The sequence below is a fragment of the Rhinolophus hipposideros genome (genome assembly GCF_964194185.1).
Source record: "Rhinolophus hipposideros genome assembly, chromosome: 10".
In the NCBI taxonomy this organism is placed as follows: Eukaryota; Metazoa; Chordata; class Mammalia; order Chiroptera; family Rhinolophidae; genus Rhinolophus; species Rhinolophus hipposideros.
In genome coordinates, this window is record NC_138056.1 from 86,553,554 (window position 1) to 86,571,742 (window position 18,189).

Consider the following 18,189-nt stretch of genomic DNA (forward strand, 5'->3'; position numbering starts at 1 on the left):
CTTTTCTTTCTTTTTAATCATAACACACAGAGAATTTATTATCTTTGATCTTTTCATTGTTCTGCCTCTTAAACATTATTTTCCCAGGTGCTTTGTTGAAAGGTTAATGTCTGCCCCTTTCTTTTATATGGGTTTCTGTTTTTAATATTGAAAAGAGTTTAATCTTTCTCTGAAGATGATGAGGTGGAAAATTGTAATTTTTGAAACAAATCATAAGCTAGGAAGCTTGTTGTAACGAAGCCATTTCTAGATCCAATTGCCTGTAGCTTGCATCCGCTTGGTATTTCTGTGATTGAGACTGCCCTCTTATGGTGACATGAAAGTAATTCAGGAAGTAATACCCCAGGCCCAACTCGGACCCACTAGTTACACAGTCAGTGTTCAGATAGTACTCGCTATCTACAACTTTAGGAGTGGAAAGATGCCAGTTCCCCAAACAGGAATAACCTATTAGGAAATTTTCTTTGTGTTAGGTGGAACGGCCTCCTTCTCCGTTCTCTATGGCCCCACAAGCTTCCCTTCCCCCAGTGCCACCACGACTTGACCTTCAACGAGTATCTATTCCTTCAAGTGCTTCTGGTCTTGGAACTGCTTCAAAGGTAAAGCATTATCCATGTTTACAGTTTTCTGATTCTTTGTTGTGGATTAGTAGTTTCTGATTGATTTGCTTCCATCACACACCCGCAGGCCGCTTCTGGCTCCCTTCATAAGGACAAACCATTACCAATACCTCCCACACTTCGAGATCTTCCGCCGCCACCCCCTCCAGACCGGCCTTATTCTGTTGGAGTGGAAACCCGGCCTCAGAGACGCCCCTTGCCTTGTACACCAGGCGACTGCCCATCCAGGGACAAACTGCCCCCTGTCCCCTCTAGCCGCCTTGGGGAATCATGGCTGCCTCGGTCAATCCCCAAAGTACCAGTAGTTGCCCCAAACAATAGTGACCCCTGGACAGGGAGAGAATTAACCAACCGGCACTCACTTCCATTTTCATTACCCTCACAAATGGAACCCAGAACAGATGTGCCTAGGCTCGGAAGCACATTCAGTCTGGATACCTCCATGGTGAGTCCTGATTTTGAAATTATATGGCCTGTTAACAAATATTTGTGGGTAGCATTTAATGGGTCATTTCTACCCTCAAGAAGTGTCTGTGTGTGTGTATGTGTGTGTGTGTGTGTGTGTGTGTGTGTATTTTTTTAAACTCAAGAAGTGTGTGTGTATGTGTGTGTGTGTTTTTAAGATGTGTGTATTTTAAAAGAGCTGGTAAGTCATGTTTGTAAATACTGTACGTGTGTACGCACGCACCATGGGTACTATAAATAAAAAACACTTAAGTTTTAGAGAAAGGAGAGATTATTTCCAGGTAGAGCAAACATGAGGGCTTTATCGAAAGAGTGGCATCTGAATTTGAAGTATTCTTTCCAAAGCGGGTGTAGTTTTTAAGATCAATCACTGCTACAATGACGGAAATACGTAAGGCATACGGGGGATGGAAAGTAGTTTAATTTAAGTGGAGCAGAAATTTTGTGTATCAAAGTAGGAAAAGGGGCTACAAAGTGCATTAGTACTACATTAGAGGACCTTGGCTACCCCTTCCCAAAAGAATTTGAATTTTTTTGGTAGGAAACGAGCATTTGATGGTTTTAAATGAGTAGAGTGACAGACATGACCAAAACGATGATTTAAAGAGGTGAATCTTTAAAGAGATACGTAACTGTGTTAAGAAGGTCCTTTTTCAACACTTTTCTTTCCAGAATATGAATAGCAGCCCATTAGGTCCAGAGTGTGAGCACCCCAAAATCAAACCTTCTCCATCTGCCAATGCCATTTATTCCCTGGCTGCCAGGTAAGTTTACTAAAGCTGTATTTTGTACATTGGAGTTGGTACTTTGAAACAGCTTACTTACAGAAAATTGAGAAAACCCAGAGGAATATAAAGAAGAAAATAAAAATTGATCTGTATTTGCACCATGTAAAAAGTAACCTATTTTATGTTTTTGACTATTTCCATTTCTCTGTGTATATGTACATGGATCATTCTTGCTGGGGCTCATCAATTTTATCGATCTTTTCAAAGAAGCAATTTTGGTTTTGTTGGTTTTTTAAGATAATTCTTTTCTTAATTCTTACAATTTTAAATTTTAATTCTTAATTCTTGGGTACCTGCTTTTTTATGGTAAAATATATGACATAAAATTTATAATCGTACCCATTTATAAGTGTACAGTTTATTAAATACATTCACATTGTGCAACCTTCACCACCATCCAATCTCAACTCTTCATTTTGTAAAACTCTATGGCTGTTAAACAACAACTCCCTATTTTCCCCTCCCCCTGCCAACCACTATTATTCTTCCTGTCTTTGTGATTTTTGACTACTCTAAATACCTCATGTAAGTAGGATCATATAGTATTTGTCTTTTTGTGACTGGCTTATTTCACTTAGCATATTGTCCTCACGGTTCGTCATGTAGTATATTGCAGAACCTCCTTCCTTTTAAAGGCCAAATAATATTTCATTGTATGTGCATGCCACATTTTGCTTATGCATTCATCAGTTGATGGACACCGAGGTTGCTTCCATATTTTAGCTGTTGTAAATGATGCTGCAGTGCACATGGGGGAACAATATCTCTTTGAGACCCGACTTTCAGTTATTTGGGGTATATACTCAGAAGTTGAATTGCTGGGTCGTACGGTAATTTTATTTTTAATTAATTGATTTTTTTAAAAGATTTTATTGGGGAAAGGGAACAGGACTTTATTGGGGAACAGTGTGTACTTCCAGGACTTTTTTTTTCCAAGTCAAGTTGTTGTCCTTTCAGTCCTAGCTGTGGAGGGTGCCGTTCAGCTTCAAGTTGTTGTCCTTCAATCTTAGTTGTGGAGGGCGCAGCTCAGCTCCAGGTCCAGTTGCCGTTGCTAGTTGCAGGGGGCGCAGCCCACCATCCCTTGCGGGAGTGAACCGGCAACCTTGTGGTTTTATTTTTGTTACTGTTTTCTAATTTCAACCCGTTATGGTCAGAGAAGATACTTTGTATGATATCTGTCTTTTAAAATCTATTGAGACTTAAATTGTGGCCTAATAATATTGTCCGTCTGGAAAATGTCCCATGTACACTTGAAAAGAATGATCTAAGATCAGGGTGTTAGCACAGTCAGTTGCTGGTGAGGAATCTTACTGGCTTGCAGGCTTGCATAGCCTTCTTGTTACGGCCTTTCCTTGATACACGCACTTGTAAGGGAGAGGTATAGAGAGCAACAGCAAGCTCTCTGGGATCTCTTCTTATCAGAACACCAATCCTATTGAATCAGTGTCCCACCCTCATGACCTCATCCAATCTTAATTACTTCCTCAGAGGCCCTATCTCCAAATACAGTTCACACTGGGGATTAGGGCTTTAGCTTATGAATTTTGGGAGGACACAAACATTTGGTCCATAACAGATGCTTTAGCTGCATTCCACACTTTTTGATATATCATAGTTTCATTATCGTTCACTTCAAAATGAATGCCGTTGCTATTTGTGATTTCTTCTTTGATTGATCAGTTATTTATATATTGGAAGGTTTTCTAGTTATCCTTTTAGTACTGCTTTCTAGCTGCATTCTAGTGTGGTCAGAAACCATACTCTATTATTTTAATTTATGATATTTGTTGAGACCTTCTTGATTGATTAGTTTATGGTAGCTTCCAGTAATATCTACAACTTTCATAAGAATGTGTATTCTTTGTTGTTGGGCATAGCATTTTATGTATGTCAATGAGATCGTTTGTTAATGGTGTTCAAATGTTCTATCCCTCCTGATATTTTTAACCTACATGTTCTACCATGTACTAAGAGGAGTGTGTTAAATTCTCCCTTTATAATTGTGGGTCTCTCTTCTTTCATTTTAGTCTATCCATTTATATTGTATATGTATTTAGCTTGTGTATTAGGGTACATAGAAATTTAGAATTATTAATACTAAATAATAATGATTTTTATTATCCAGTTTACTCTCTAGTTCTACTTTTTGCCTCCCTTAAGTCTGTTTGTCTTATATTAAAATGGCTACATCAGCTCTCTTTCAGTTAGTGTTTGCATAATCTTTTACCATTTTTTTACTTTCAATTTTTCTGTGTTCTTATATTTAAGATATGTTTCTCGTAAGCATTATATATTTTCCCCCCTTAAATCCAGTGTACCATTTTTTGTTTTATAGTAATCGGAATGTTTGTTCCTAATCTTTCCGCCCACTTTTCTTAAAATATTTTTATTATACCATTTTGCCACTTCTGTTATTCTTTTAATAGCTATCCTGGGGATTCCATTGTGCACCCTTGACTCATTAGAGTACCTTGAATCAGTGCCTTTTTACACTTCCTGGACATTTAAATTTCCCACATGTTTATCCTATAGTACTCCTCATTTCTTACTGCTTTGCTGTACTTCCATCTGGAATCTTTTTCCTTCTGTCCAAAGAACTTGAGAGAGACAGAGACGGAGTGTGTGGGAGTGGGTTGGTGTGTGTGTCAGTGGATTCCAGATTTTGTTTGATGGAAAATGTCTTCTATTTGACAGAAAATATCTTTTATTTTAGTTTCATTTTTTTAAAAAGATATTTTCACTGCTCACCTTGGTGTATTCTCCAGTGCCTTCTTTCTTTTGTATTTTATCCTGCTTTTACAGCTAGCTGTTCTAGGCAGATGGTTAGATGATGCTTGCTACTTGGCCATGACTGTAAACATGTAAATTGTATATATGTTTTAGATCAAGATAGAGTTTTATATTTTCTCCTTTTTTAAACTTACATTATATATTTTGGACATTTCTCCCTGTCGTTTAAAAAGTTCTTCAGAATCCTTTCTTTTCCCCCCTGGGATGGACAGCAAGGATGGGAAGGGGAGAGAAAAAGAGGGTCAAAATTCTTACTTTTAATGATTACTTACATATTATTATATAATGTGACTATAACATCACGTATTTATAATCATTCTCCTGTTGGATATTTATTTTGTTTAAAAGCGCTTACTGAAATAAATTTGCTTCTGTGGACATCTTTGTACATAACTAGAGATTCAGCCAAAGCAGAATTACTGTGATGAAAGAATGTGAATTTTTTAAAATGTGTATTGCCAAAATGCTTAATCAGAAGGAGGTGCGATTTTGCATTGTTATTAACATCAACAAAAAGAATTATAGTTTAAAAATCCACCCCCCTTCTACCTCCCCCCTCCACTCCGGTTCAAGCCATTGGCTCTCAGTCTAGTTGTGTAGGACACAGCTCCCTGGCCCATGTTGGTATTAGGAGCCTTGCACTCCCTGGACGGAGGCAGTCGGTCGCGGTTGTCGGTCGGCCACTCACAGCAGCTCTCGGCAGCTCTCACCAAATGCCGGCCACTCATACTGGCCGCCTGCCGCACACAGCAGCCTGTGGCAGCCCACAGCTTCTTACGCCTACCTCTGGATGCTCACGGCAGCCCAGCTCCAGGGAGAGCTGTTGTTCACAATCTTAGCTATAGAGGGTGCAGCTCACTGGCCCATGAAGGAATCGAACCAGTGACCTTGGCGTTTAGAGGCACGGCACTCCAACCACCTGAGCCACTGGGCCGACCCATAATTAAAATTTTTGATGGCCCTTTTAGTGACTTTTTTCTTTTTATGAAAGTAATGTGTTAATTAAAGACTATTTAGAAATATGGATAAGTGATGCTGAAGAAATAAAAGTTATCCATAATCTTATTACCTAGTCAGTGAGCAATTTGATGTATGTTCATTACCATTCCTGTATGTGTGTTTTTCATTAGGAATATCTTGAACATTCCTAGGATATCATTACATATTCTTCTACTACAATGATTTTCAAATTATTTCAATTGGTTGCAAAGCTGTGGAACTGACTTAAGTATAACCTCAATATGTAAAATAGATTAGCCCTGATGTGGTAGAAGCAGAAATAGGCCTCTGAGGCTCCTCCTGGGAACCTCTAAGGCACTGAGAGACACAGTTGACTTCAGATATATTGCTGTATGTGTAGTTCAAAATTTATTTATTCAATATGGCATTATTTGACAGTAAAAAAAAAATATTTATTTATTTTTTAGTATTATAAATAATGCTATGGTGAATATTCTTATTTCCTTAGGGAAAATTCCTAGAAATTGAATTTCTGAATACAAAGGTTTGCATGTTTGGTTAAATAGTTTTGCTGAATTACACTCCATAAAAGTGATACCAATTTCTTATTTCTAAAACTATATATAAGAATGCACTTATTTTCCTACATTTCCACCAATATTTGGTGTGTTTTTTTTGTTAATCTTTATCGGTTGTTCCCCCCCCCCCCGATCATTTTGTTATGAAAAGTTTAAAGCATAGAGTAAAGGTGAAAGATTTTTATACAGTAAACATCCATATACTCACCACCTGGATTCTGCTATTACTGTTTTACTGTGCTTGTTTTATCATACATTTATCTATACCTCTACCCATCCATCAATCTTTCTTTTATTGACACATTTCAAGGCACATTGTAGATACTAGTACACTTCTACCTCAAAGCTTCAGCATGCCGTGTACAAATAATAAAAGTAGACAAGACAGTAATATGTAGACAAGAAAAAAATCTCAAGTGAGATTACAGGGGACTGTCATCTGTTAGGTTTCTGTAGCATTTGTTTTGTAATAAGCAGCTATTGCTTTTCTTCTTTTTTTTTTCTTTCAATTTTTATTTATTCAAATTTTTCCAGGACCCATCAGCTCCAAGTCAAGTAGTTGTTTCAGTCTAGTTGTGGAGGGCGCAGCTCACAGTGGCCCATGTGGGGATCGAACTGGTAACCTTGTTAAGAGCACCGCGCTCTAACCAACTGAGCTAACTGGCCACCCCAGCTATTGCTTTTATAATTAGGAAAAATAAACATCAAGTAAACACAGACAGGCAAATCCAATCGGTGTTTCTTACAGCTTAGAACATGCAAAAAAAGTATAAAGAGGAAGGGAGGAGAAACACTCACTAACTCATATTTCCAGAATCAATTTTGTACACATGTATGTTTCTTATATAATTGTGTGGAGTTTTTTTGGTTTGTTTTGTTCTGTTTTGTCTTTGTCTAGTTTCAGAGGGTGGGCTGGCAGGAAACGTTTTGTTTCAAAAGCTTCTGGGTAAGAGTTATGTATGAGTATAATGGCAAGCTCCCTGAAGCCAGGGTCGCAAGATCAGGAATCTAGTCCCAGAATTGATGCTAACTACCAAGGCATTTTCTCTCTTTTTATTTCATATTTTTCTTGTTTAAATAAGGAGAAAACATGTTTATACTATGAGATATATGAGAAATCTTTTAACAAACTGTATATTTTTTGAAACCATATAAAGATTTTAGAATTAGGATTTTTTTTACATTCCTAACATATTGTCAGAAAACCACCTGCTGTTTCTTGTTTCATGGGTAGTGAAAAACTGGCATACTAGTTCTCAGACAGGGACTCTTAACTTAGTTAGGGAGAGAGTCTAACTGATATGAAGTACTATCCCAATGTAACACACCTCAAACATAATAACTGCATCTTTGGTTAGCTAAAAGAGAAAATGTAAGTTAGTGTGTTTTTAATAATTTCCCATCTTAGCCAGGAGAAATAATATTAGGTTGGTGCAAAACTAACTATGGTTTTTGCAGTTATTTTTAACCTTTTAAACCGTCGTTACTTTTGCACCAAGCTAATGCATTCCTAGGTGGTATTATGCCAAATTATGGTCTGTTTTGAAGCCACTTATTTCATACTTGAAGGTTTTCCAGTTTGTTAATTCTTTTTGTTTTCTTTTTCTGTTTTTTATTCTTCATCTTATAGACCTCTTCCTGTGCCAAAGCTGCCACCTGGGGAGCAGTGTGAAAATGAGGAGGACACAGAGTATATGACTCCCTCCTCTAGGCCTCTAGGGCTTCGAAAGCCAGAGGTGAAATGGCCTTTGGAGACAACACAGAGTTCACGGTAGGTTCACAACAATCCAATTTTGGAATTCAGTTGATACTACTCACCTGCTTGGCTTGCTACCTTCATTCACAAAGCGTTATCCAGCCATAAGTAAAGCAGAAACATGTATGTAGCTCCTAATGTTTAAGCCTCTTAGAGCTGTGAACAATTCTGCTTAACGCTTCCTCAACGTCACAGTAATCTCAAAAACACACCTCTAGTAGTCATCATAAGAATCAGTCTTGCAACATTTCTGAGTGACTAGCAAAAGGGGAATTTTATCTTTATAGAATCAGAGTCTGGAATAGTTGTGAATAGAGGAATCGTAATCAGTAAGTTTGCAGATAACAGTTCTGTTTCTGAAGGTAATTGTGCCACTTTCCTTGCGGTTCAGAGCGTGTGACTGTGACCAGCAGATTGATAGCTGTACATATGAAGCAATGTATAATATTCACTCCCAGTCAGCGCCATCTGTCACAGAGAGCAGCACCTCTGGTGAGTAGCTATTTTGCTACTTTAAAAATCATTAATGTGTTGGTGAACACACAATGGGATTTATAGACGATGTAAGACAGAATTGTACACCTGAAATCTATGTAAATTTACTAACAATTGTCACCCCAATAAAATTAATTAAAAAAAAAAACACTTTAAACAAAACAAAACAAAAAATCATTAATGTGCTGTAGGAATGAGCCTGTAATATGAGATTGCTTGATCTAAGCAGAAAATTCTTTTAAATAATTTTATTTGCAAAATAGCTTTGATCCACAGGCAGTAAAACTGCCTCCTCTCTTTTATTTCTTATTCACACAGCTAGTTCCTTTTGTGCTTTTTCATCCTTCCAGAGCCTGGAGACATTTGTGATCTGGACCTACAGTGTTGGCAGCTCCCTTTTATTCCCATTGCTTTTCACATTGATGAAATTCTTTTGTGTATGGATGGTAAATACTCAATTCCCATATTAACTAGCCTACCGAGTTGAAAGTTCAAGGAGGCAGCACACACAGGCCCTTTGGCTGATCTTCAAACGTGAAATGAACATAGAAATGTTGAGTGACTGAGTCTTCGGCATCAGTGGCTGTTAACATTGGAAAGGGTAGCTTTTGACATGGTCTCAGAAAGGCAGAGCTGCAGGATTGGTGTAGATTTTATTTTCTCTATTTCTTTTATTTCCACCCACAGGCCTCACATAGTGTTTGGCCCATAGGAGACATTTGATAACTGTTTGACTCTGTCATGCAGGCATGAATGAATGGATGGCCCTGTATTGAAATGTGTTAGATGAAGAAGAAGATAGATAACTGGACAAACTTTTCTCTAGGTGAAGGGAATTTGGCTGCATCCCATGCCCATGCTAGCAGTGTTCCTGAGGAATCAGAAAATGAAGATGATGGGTATGATGTTCCCAAGCCACCTGTGCCAGCAGTGCTGGCCCGCCGAACTCTGTCAGATATCTCTAATGCCACCTCCTCCTTCGGCTGGTTGTCTCTGGAAGGTGATCCCACAACAAGTGAGTATCCAGGCAACCTTGGTTTGTACCGAATTGCTGTATGGCTCCTATATTTATACTGAACTAGAGATGATTGACTTCCTGGTGACAATAAATCAGTAGTTGGAAGTAGTAGACTGAAAAGTATGCCTAATGGGAAGAAAGCTGGTCCTGGGTCCCAAATTAGGAAGTTAAACTATAGTTAGACTCTTTAGGATTTTGCCAGACTTAGAAATGAGGTTGTTTCTTAAACCACTGTTCCTCCTGTGCTGGGGGTGAGTAGGATTTCTGGCTCTTCTCAGTGTGCATTATGACAGTGCTTATTAAACTTGATGGTTCAGACCACACATTCCTGACCTCTGGGCCCCGTCCTATTGGAAAGGAGGTGTGTTGGCTCTGGGAAGCACACTGAATGGGCCTGAAGCCAGCCCACATTTGGGCCTGGACATAAGGGCTGCTTTTCTTGCACCTGTGGCCACCTGTGGCTTCCTGAGGGAAGCCACAGCCAGAATTGCTGTCACTTTGGAAATTGAAGACAGCCTTCAGGACAGCTGGTGAAAAAGATATTGCCGAAACAGACGGTGATCCCCACCCACCCAGCCTTGTTTAATGCTTCTTCACTGCAAATTAGGCTGATTCTGTTTTCGTAATTTGTGAAAGGAGAAGTTTAGTGTCTTCTCTGGCCTCCTCAGAAATTTTTCAAAAAGAATCCAGGCAGCGATATATATGAAAACTTGTTACTAAGTGAAAAGCATGCTGCACATACAGATGTCCCGTACTTGTGACAGCAGTGGTTAGTGTTAGCAGGGCAGGTGGTATAATTAGAGGTTGCTCCTGCTGTGAGGAGGAGAGGTCTCTGTCCTAAAATGCTTGAACCTGTAAACCCAGCCTTTTGACTAAAGAGGGCATGCACTCAATTGACAGTAGGTCAGTAATATTTTATATTAGCACATTCTTGTTATTACTGCCATTAAATAAGGATTTGCAAATGTTTTCTTTCCTATTTCTTGTAGCCTTCACTGAGGGTTCCCAAGTTCCTGAGAGGCCTCCCAAGCCGTTCCCTCGGAGAATCAACTCTGAACGAAAAGCGGGCAGCGGTCAGCAAGGTGGTGCTACTGCTGCCGCCGCTGCCGCCGCCGCCGCCGCCGCTGCCGCCGCTGCCGCCGCCGCCGCCGCCTCTCCACAGCTCTCCAGTGAGATTGAGAACCTCATGAGTCAGGGATATTCTTACCAGGACATTCAGAAAGCTTTGGTCATTGCCCACAACAACATTGAAATGGCCAAAAATATCCTCCGGGAATTTGTTTCTATTTCTTCTCCTGCCCATGTAGCCACCTAGCACATCATCTCCCTGCTGCAACTTTGGAGGACCAGTGAGCTGGGAGCTCTTACCGGAGTAGCACCTAAAGAGCAGACAGGTTCCTTTGGAGACTTCACAACGATGTCTGGCCCTGTCTGTGGGCTAGCATATTTGTGGTTCTAAGATTTCAAAGCAGTGGGATGAAAATGGAGCAGCTAGTGTGTTTTATTACTTTGTTTTGAGAGTGCATTTGAAGGTGTCCTTCAGTCCCCACTTAGAGAGAGAGTGGATTTTTTTTTTAATGGTAGTCTGCTTGGGGAACAGTCCAGAAAGCAGTAGAAGTGTTACGCTGTAAATCCTAATTGAGGACTTAAGACTTTCCAGGGTTAAGAATGTGGTTGTGTATCTGTGTGTGTCCTGTGATTACAAGATTAACCTGCTGTTTGTGTTAATCCCAGGCAGGGAATTAGCACAAAAGGTTTAGGAAGGAATGTTCTAAAAACTTCCATCTACTGTGGTATTGTACCCAACCCCAGTGTGTATTACAACTTCAACGCTTCCCTGTGGCGTGGATTATTATATGCATAGCTAAAGCCTTATATTTTTAGAACACCCTCCCTCTGTCCTTTCCTCTCTCCTCTTTCCCCTTGTCTGTCATTGGCAGTTGGCATGCTATGACCAGCCTTACTGAAGCCAAGCAGCTTGTAGAATGTTCTTTATTATGTGTGATGGTGTTGGTCGGTTTGGTAGAGAGGTGGGAACAAAAAGTACTGCTGCAGTATCATTATAGTCATGTCTGATGCTAGCAGCTAACACTGCTCACTCCAAAGCACTGTTTCCAATAGGAACATTGAATCTGTTAAAATAAGATGTTTTAATTATAATTACACAGTGATTGATTTGAGATAAAGGCTTTCAAATACATTCCATGCTCTCCCCAGAGAATAGCCTGTGGGAGTTAGTTGCCTTGGTGCCAGGTATATGTGTGTCTAATGTAGGTCACGAGATTTTCTACTTAATGGGAAGGGAAGAATCTTTGTTTCCAGCATGGCTTTCTGGCCCGAACACCATGAAGCTTTTAGGAAACTTCATTCACATGTTCTTTACCCTATTATCCATAAAATGCACAAAGTAGACCATAAGGATTTGTCTGTTCAGTTTTTCTTCCCAGTGAATTAATTCCAACCTATATGGGTGTCTCCTTTTGAACATAAGCCAGGTTATATTTTCAAAAATGATTTTTTTTTTTTCCCTTTAAGGAATGGGGATACCACTCTTAGTTTGCTCTTGTGCCTGTGGCTTTGGGAATGTAGCATTTCCTTCCCCTTTCCTCTTCACTGTAGTTCTATATACTCTTTAACGACTGCGTTCCCACAGTAATTAGACATCATTTAATGTAAGAAATGACTTTACTATAATCAGAGATAGTATATGAACAGCCAGGCAGTCTGCATAATTGCAGTCTCTTAAAGCAGATTCAGAGTCTGGTGTGGAGCGCCATTGTTCCTGTAGATGTTGCCGAATGACCCCTCGAGTTTAGGCCATTATCTGCCCAGCGTCTGCTGATTTCCCTAGCACAGTGTAACCTTCTTCCTTATCAGAAGCAAGGCTGCTCTTTTGATCAATCTACCTGTCTCAAAATCTAAATCATGCTTTTGTCTTTAGATCCAGACAGAAATGACTCTCGTTAGATCTATTTTCTTTCCCACCTTGTCCTCTTTGTAACTAAAACTTTTTTTTAACTCATAGGTCTCTTGATTTTATCCTCTCGTCTCAGAGCCATTTGTGTTCTCATAGTGGACAGTACAGGACTTCTTGTTGATTTGCCATGGTTACCCAGTGTCTCCTTTACATGGCAGAAAACAGCACAGCCCGCCACCAGATGCAGGATGTCCTGAACTCGAGTGGAGATGGGCTAAGGGAGATGGGCTAAGGGCAATCGCAGTGAGTAGGAAACAGTAACTTAATATCTCCTTCTAAAAACCAGTATAGTGTTTCGTTTGTGGTAACATCCAGTTTTGCATTTTATTTAGATACTGAAAGCATAGATTAAGAACTAGAAAAAAATGGCAGCAGGTTCCATGCCTATCCACACTGGAATTTTTCCTTGTCTGTACATATCGCCCAGAGTCTGAAGATCTATCAGGAGGACAAAGCACTGGTTCTGCATATCTTTTGCCTTTTCAAGGTACACCCAAAATCTTTGGAGAGTGTCCTTACTCTTATATAGGCTACGGGCAAGTTCATTCTTTTCCTAGTGGAGGACTTGTGTGGCTTGTTGGGTCCTTCCTGAACTGGGGTACTAGAACATGTGCAGCCTTGGTTGGCCTGGTCATTGCCTTGTCAGCTGCGTATCTGTAGGCATTCGGAGTTTTAGACCTTTCTGGGAGGGCTTTTTTTTCTCTTTGACTAGGTACTCTGAGGGTACACCTGGGTCACCTGACATTGCCAGGCGAGCGTCTCAGCAAAATTTTCACATGGCTGTTGTTTTAAGGATATTCCTAAAACTGTAATTTCTTAAATTTTCCTTTGACTAAGGCATTAATAACTCGTTCTTCATCCTCTGTTTGTATAGCAATTTTTAATTCTTTGGCTCTGTTCTGAGTTTAACTGAAATTGTTCTTTCACAAACAGGCTTTATTTTGAGTTTTGGGCAAACCCAGCCTTTACCCCCTCCACCCCCAATTACAAATGGTCACTCCTCTGTTAAGTATCAGGTAAATAAGGTAGAAACCACTTTGATGTTTTACTTTTTCGTAAATACGCTAGACTGTTCTGTTCAACCCAGTCTCCAGTTTTCCCTATGTCTTCCTGGGCTGCTTTCCATGTCCTGCCACTTTACTGGGTGGCTGCCTTGCCTCGCAGTACCTAAAAGCATTGCTCCTGCTCTACGTCTCCCACCACAGGGTTCTCCAAGAGACACCTCCCTTTTTATGTAAGTAATAGATCGGGCAACTTATCATCTCAGCATTTATCTGCTACTATTTTATGTAAACAGTCATCTATACCTGTGGATGGTCATTCTCTTCCATTGGCCCTTTCTCCCCGCAGGCCACACGCTACGTGTTCTGCTATTCTGTTCTCTCTCTTCTCATACAGACTCAACACCAGGGCTCAGGATGTGGGATAGTACTATTGGTATCATCTGGCTGTTTCTTGGATTGAAAAAACATATTTTGAAAGGGGTCGTTACTCTTCATACTTGAAATATTTATTTCTTCTACAAAAAAAGAAAATATATTTTATGGTCCCAAATGGCAAACTTACAAATGAATTTTTGTAAATTTGCTTACAAAGTAGGGGCCCAGCTATATGTTCCCTTTAAGGCACTATTAACAGATCTAGACCTTACTTTTTTCTTTTTAATTGAGGTATAATTGACATGTAACATTATATTAGTTCCAGGTATACAGTGTAATGCTTCGATACTTGTATACACTGCAGAATGATCATGAGAAGTCCAGTAAGCATCCATCACCATATATAGTTACAAAATTATTATATAGTTACAAAAATTATGTTTTAAGATTTTTAAGATGTACTCTCTTGGCAACTTTCAGATATGTACTAAGGATTAGACCTTTTTGTGGGTGATCCGCAATGCGGTTAACACAGAATCTTCTACCTCACATCGTGAAAGTCAGAGGGTGATAGACCGTTTTCCCAAACTGTTTGTAAATTCCCCTTCTTACCGTTGGCCTTTCTGATTCTGCAGTGACCACTGCCCATAAAATAACAGTATTCTGACCACTCACTTGGGTGTTTTCCAGTTCGTTTGTTCATTCAGCAGATGTTTATGAGTGGTTACCATGTGCCAGAAGAGTCAGCTCTGTGTTCTTCCCTGGCAGCACATGGTGATTGACTGATGTTGGGAGATTGTACTTGAACTGCCTAGTACTTGCATTTGGCCCTAAAATAGCCCTTGCCAATAAGATTGTGTAGTTTTTATTCACAGCTCTTTTATGTAAACATGTCTTTTCTTATAGAGCTGTCCCCGTTAAAATCAGTTCACGACTCTCCCATTGCCCCCTATTGTTTTCCTATAACTTTAATAATGTCTGGGACGTTCCTCAGTGTAAATCTCATGGATACCCATCATTTTAATGTATTTCAGTGCAATCTGTTTGGTGGGTTGAGGGGTATGTTGGCTCAGTGTTACACAATAGGGCAGCTAAATGTTTAAGCAAAGCATTGCCCATAGTCCCCTTTCTGATCCCGTGCCTTCCTTGATCTTTTTTACTGAGCTGCTTGTATCCCTAATCCCCCTCATTGGGAAGTTTCCTTATCACCCTTCTGGGACCTGTCACCATCTTCCATTCTGTTTGGAACTTGTTTTCCAGTCCTTCAACAACCATTCTAATCCTGTGTCTTAGAATGGCTGAAGATGTGGGAGAGGTACGGACACTTGTCTCTGGGTCCTGATCTTCAACCAGTTGTTTGGCCACCTTAGAATCAGGCAGTAAAATAAACTGAATTCACTTATCTCTTGAGGTAGAGAGCTTAGAGAACCTAGAAGTTAGTATCAAAATCAACACATCATCATTCTCCTAGACTTTCAGGCTTTAGAAATTCAATCTAAGGTATTCTAACTCAGCGCAAAGCATTACTATCACTGCATAAAAGTGGGTACACAGTAGAAGGTCAAGGTTGTATCTTTGTCCTGTTTGGGAATTCTTTGGATGCAAGAAACACAGGTATTCAAGCTAAAGAAAGGAGGGGATCATAAGGATGTAGATTTCACAGAACCCAATCTGTGAAAAATTTTTGATTCTTGCACGGAACTGGAACTATAAAACTTTGCACCTAGTCCTTTCTCCTGCTTGTGAGTCTGTTTATTGGCATGCATGGTCTCAAAATAGATACCCCAATCCTCAAGTCAGTGTGACCTTCCAACTATAGGGGTCACCATTAACAGATTCCCAGGGCCTCTTGGTTTGTATTCTCAGGAAAGAATATGATTACCCAGCACATGACTCATCTCCCCACAATCAGTCAGCCTCGTCACAGGCAATAGCGTCGTACTCCTTCAGAGGGGAGGGTACATAGATGGGATAGACACCCTAAAAATACTCCAGTAGTAAACTGCTATCGTACTGCTTTTTTGAGAGTGAAAAGGCAGCTGTGGGACTGGGGGACATTGAAGAAATTCCTAGGTTTAAATTAATTTCGGTTGCTGGCTTTGTTTATTTCCTGTTTTTCTTCCCTTTATGTGTCTTGGTGTCCAAGATTTCTTATCTCCCTCTTTAGGACCAGTTTCTTCTGTTTTGGAGCTCATCTGTTCTTAGGTGACATTTCTTAGCCCTTATTCAATCTCAGGTTTTTTAGTCTTCTTTCATATTATTTAGAGAACAGATCACAAATCCCACTGTAGCCACCATGGACTTCTGGGCTATTCAGGATTCAGTACTAAAAATATATTCATACTGTGGGCCCATGGCATGTGTCCGTCCGTATGCTCTTCCTCACCTTTTCATTTGGTCTTTTCTATATGAGGGGAGCTCTGCAGTAATAGTCTTAGGCAGGCCTTCCTAGGTACCTCAGAAACTACTTTGCTATAGCCAGTAAGAATATGTAATAGTTGGTAGAGTTGCCATGATATAAACTTAGATAATAAATTCCGGTTTAGAATGGAGTTTTTACTGAGAGCTCTTTAGACAGGATATCTTTGTCTTCCCTGTCCAGTTGCTTTCTTTGTAGTCCTGTATTAAAACCTTTTTTTATTTTTAAAAACTGTGCTTTCGCTTGCCTGAATCTTTTGATCTTACCTATCTTAGAGCCTGTCTTGCATTTTTAAGGCATTTCATAACTACTTACAACTTTTTTAACTACTGGAGTTGTTTGATTCATGCAGAACTAACCTAGTAATCCAAAGATATACATTGAGGTACATAATGAAGGGTGGGTCATCAGACTTTGCATTTGATATTCAAGTCTAGGAAATCAGGGTTGGTTCCAAAGGGGAATAACATGTTTCTTGGTTCTAGAAAGTGGCACAAGAGTAAGAGGTGGGGAGGTAGGGATGAGCAAGTGCTGCATGGAGGCTCATTTATTGTCACACGGAAAGCACTGCCCCAAAAGGGCCAGCTGTTGACCAACAGACTAACATCTGTTTGGAGATCTCTCTGCCCGCTTCCTTGTATAGTGCTTAAGAAAAATGTGGCTTACCACTCCCTCTGTTTGTACAGAGCAAAGGCTGAAAGCCAACCTCAGATCTACTGATTGGGCAGCCGAAGAAATCAGCAGAGTTCTGATTGCCTGGCCCCATATCCTTGATTCAGTCCCAAAAATGAATGTGAGAGGTGCCCTCCACATTGCCTCTCACAAGTTCTCCTTCTACCCCTGAACCAGATTGGGAGGCCAGAGGAGCATTGCTCAATACATGCTATGTGCAACTCCTCAGGCCTTGCACCGCCTCCATGCTCAGGCCCTGTGGTGGGGTGTACACTGTGCCCAAGCCCGGCACTCTTATGTGTGTGTTAATATACCCTGTGTGTCAATTCCCTCCTCCCTCCCCACCTCTGACCCTGTTATGATGGCCGTGTGGAAACTGAAGAGTCAGGGAGCTGCTTATGAGTCTGTAGACCATGCGTTTTCTCTTCCTTGCCTTCTTCTTCCTTTTGCTGTCTGGGTGAGTAAGCCTGCAGGCACAATGCCCTTGAAGTACATGTCTCCTGATTTACCCTTCGCAGCATTGTTTTAATGTCTTGGCCTTGACCTCCTGCTGAAACATGAGATTAGGGCATGGCAGCTATGAAGTACCTCCTACATCCACTTTCTGGCTGTGGTGATTAGGGATTTTTAACCTTATATATCTTTTTCCTTTATTCAAAACAAAACAATTTTTAGCACACTGAAAAAAAAAAAAAAAAGCCAAACATTTTGTGCCTTTCTAAGGCAGCACTGTATCCCAGGCTGCATTTTAGGACTTAATATGGAAATACCAGAGTCTTAGCTCTCCTACCTTGAGTGTCACTAGGAAGAAGTGTTCTATGTGGCTGGAGAGATGACACACAGGTGTAGCGTGTCAGTGGTCCCTTCTGCCATCATGCTTAGTTGGAAGAAATAAGCATTGTACCCTGGGATCATTTGCTTGGTTCCAATCAGAATTTTAGTTATCAGGTTGAATGCGGTCTCCAGCAAGAAAAAATAGACTGTTGGATGATTTCCAAGAATATACTCTGGACCATTTCAAGTGTCCCAGCCTCCTCTTGATCCTGTTAATGACCCAGCTGCATGGAAAAGTGTAGGATGGACTCTCCTGAGAAGGGGAGGTCATTTGTTTTTGTCTTTTCTTTTTGCTGGATCCCGAACTGGCCTAGACCTCCTGTCTCTCCCTTTCATTTGAAGACCTCAGACTTAAAGCATGAAGCAGCTGTGCCCTCTTTAGGACCTGCTTTTCCCCTCGGAAAGGCAGCAAGGACCGTGTACTGGAAACCTGTCCTT

At 40.3% G+C, this 18,189-nt stretch overlaps 1 protein-coding gene across 1 annotated transcript in view; it reads left to right on the plus strand.

Annotated features, from left to right (window-relative positions):
- CBL (Cbl proto-oncogene) overlaps positions 1 to 17,599 on the plus strand; it is an 87,524-nt gene extending 69,925 nt beyond the window's left edge. Inside the window, exons 10-16 of the mRNA XM_081064715.1 lie at positions 474 to 599; positions 688 to 1,065; positions 1,758 to 1,849; positions 7,832 to 7,972; positions 8,349 to 8,449; positions 9,279 to 9,467; positions 10,460 to 17,599. Coding sequence (XP_080920841.1) covers positions 474 to 599; positions 688 to 1,065; positions 1,758 to 1,849; positions 7,832 to 7,972; positions 8,349 to 8,449; positions 9,279 to 9,467; positions 10,460 to 10,785 — 1,353 coding nt within the window. The 3' untranslated portion in view covers positions 10,786 to 17,599. The remainder of the gene's footprint in view (positions 1 to 473; positions 600 to 687; positions 1,066 to 1,757; positions 1,850 to 7,831; positions 7,973 to 8,348; positions 8,450 to 9,278; positions 9,468 to 10,459) is intronic.
- The last annotated feature ends 590 nt before the right edge of the window (positions 17,600 to 18,189 follow it).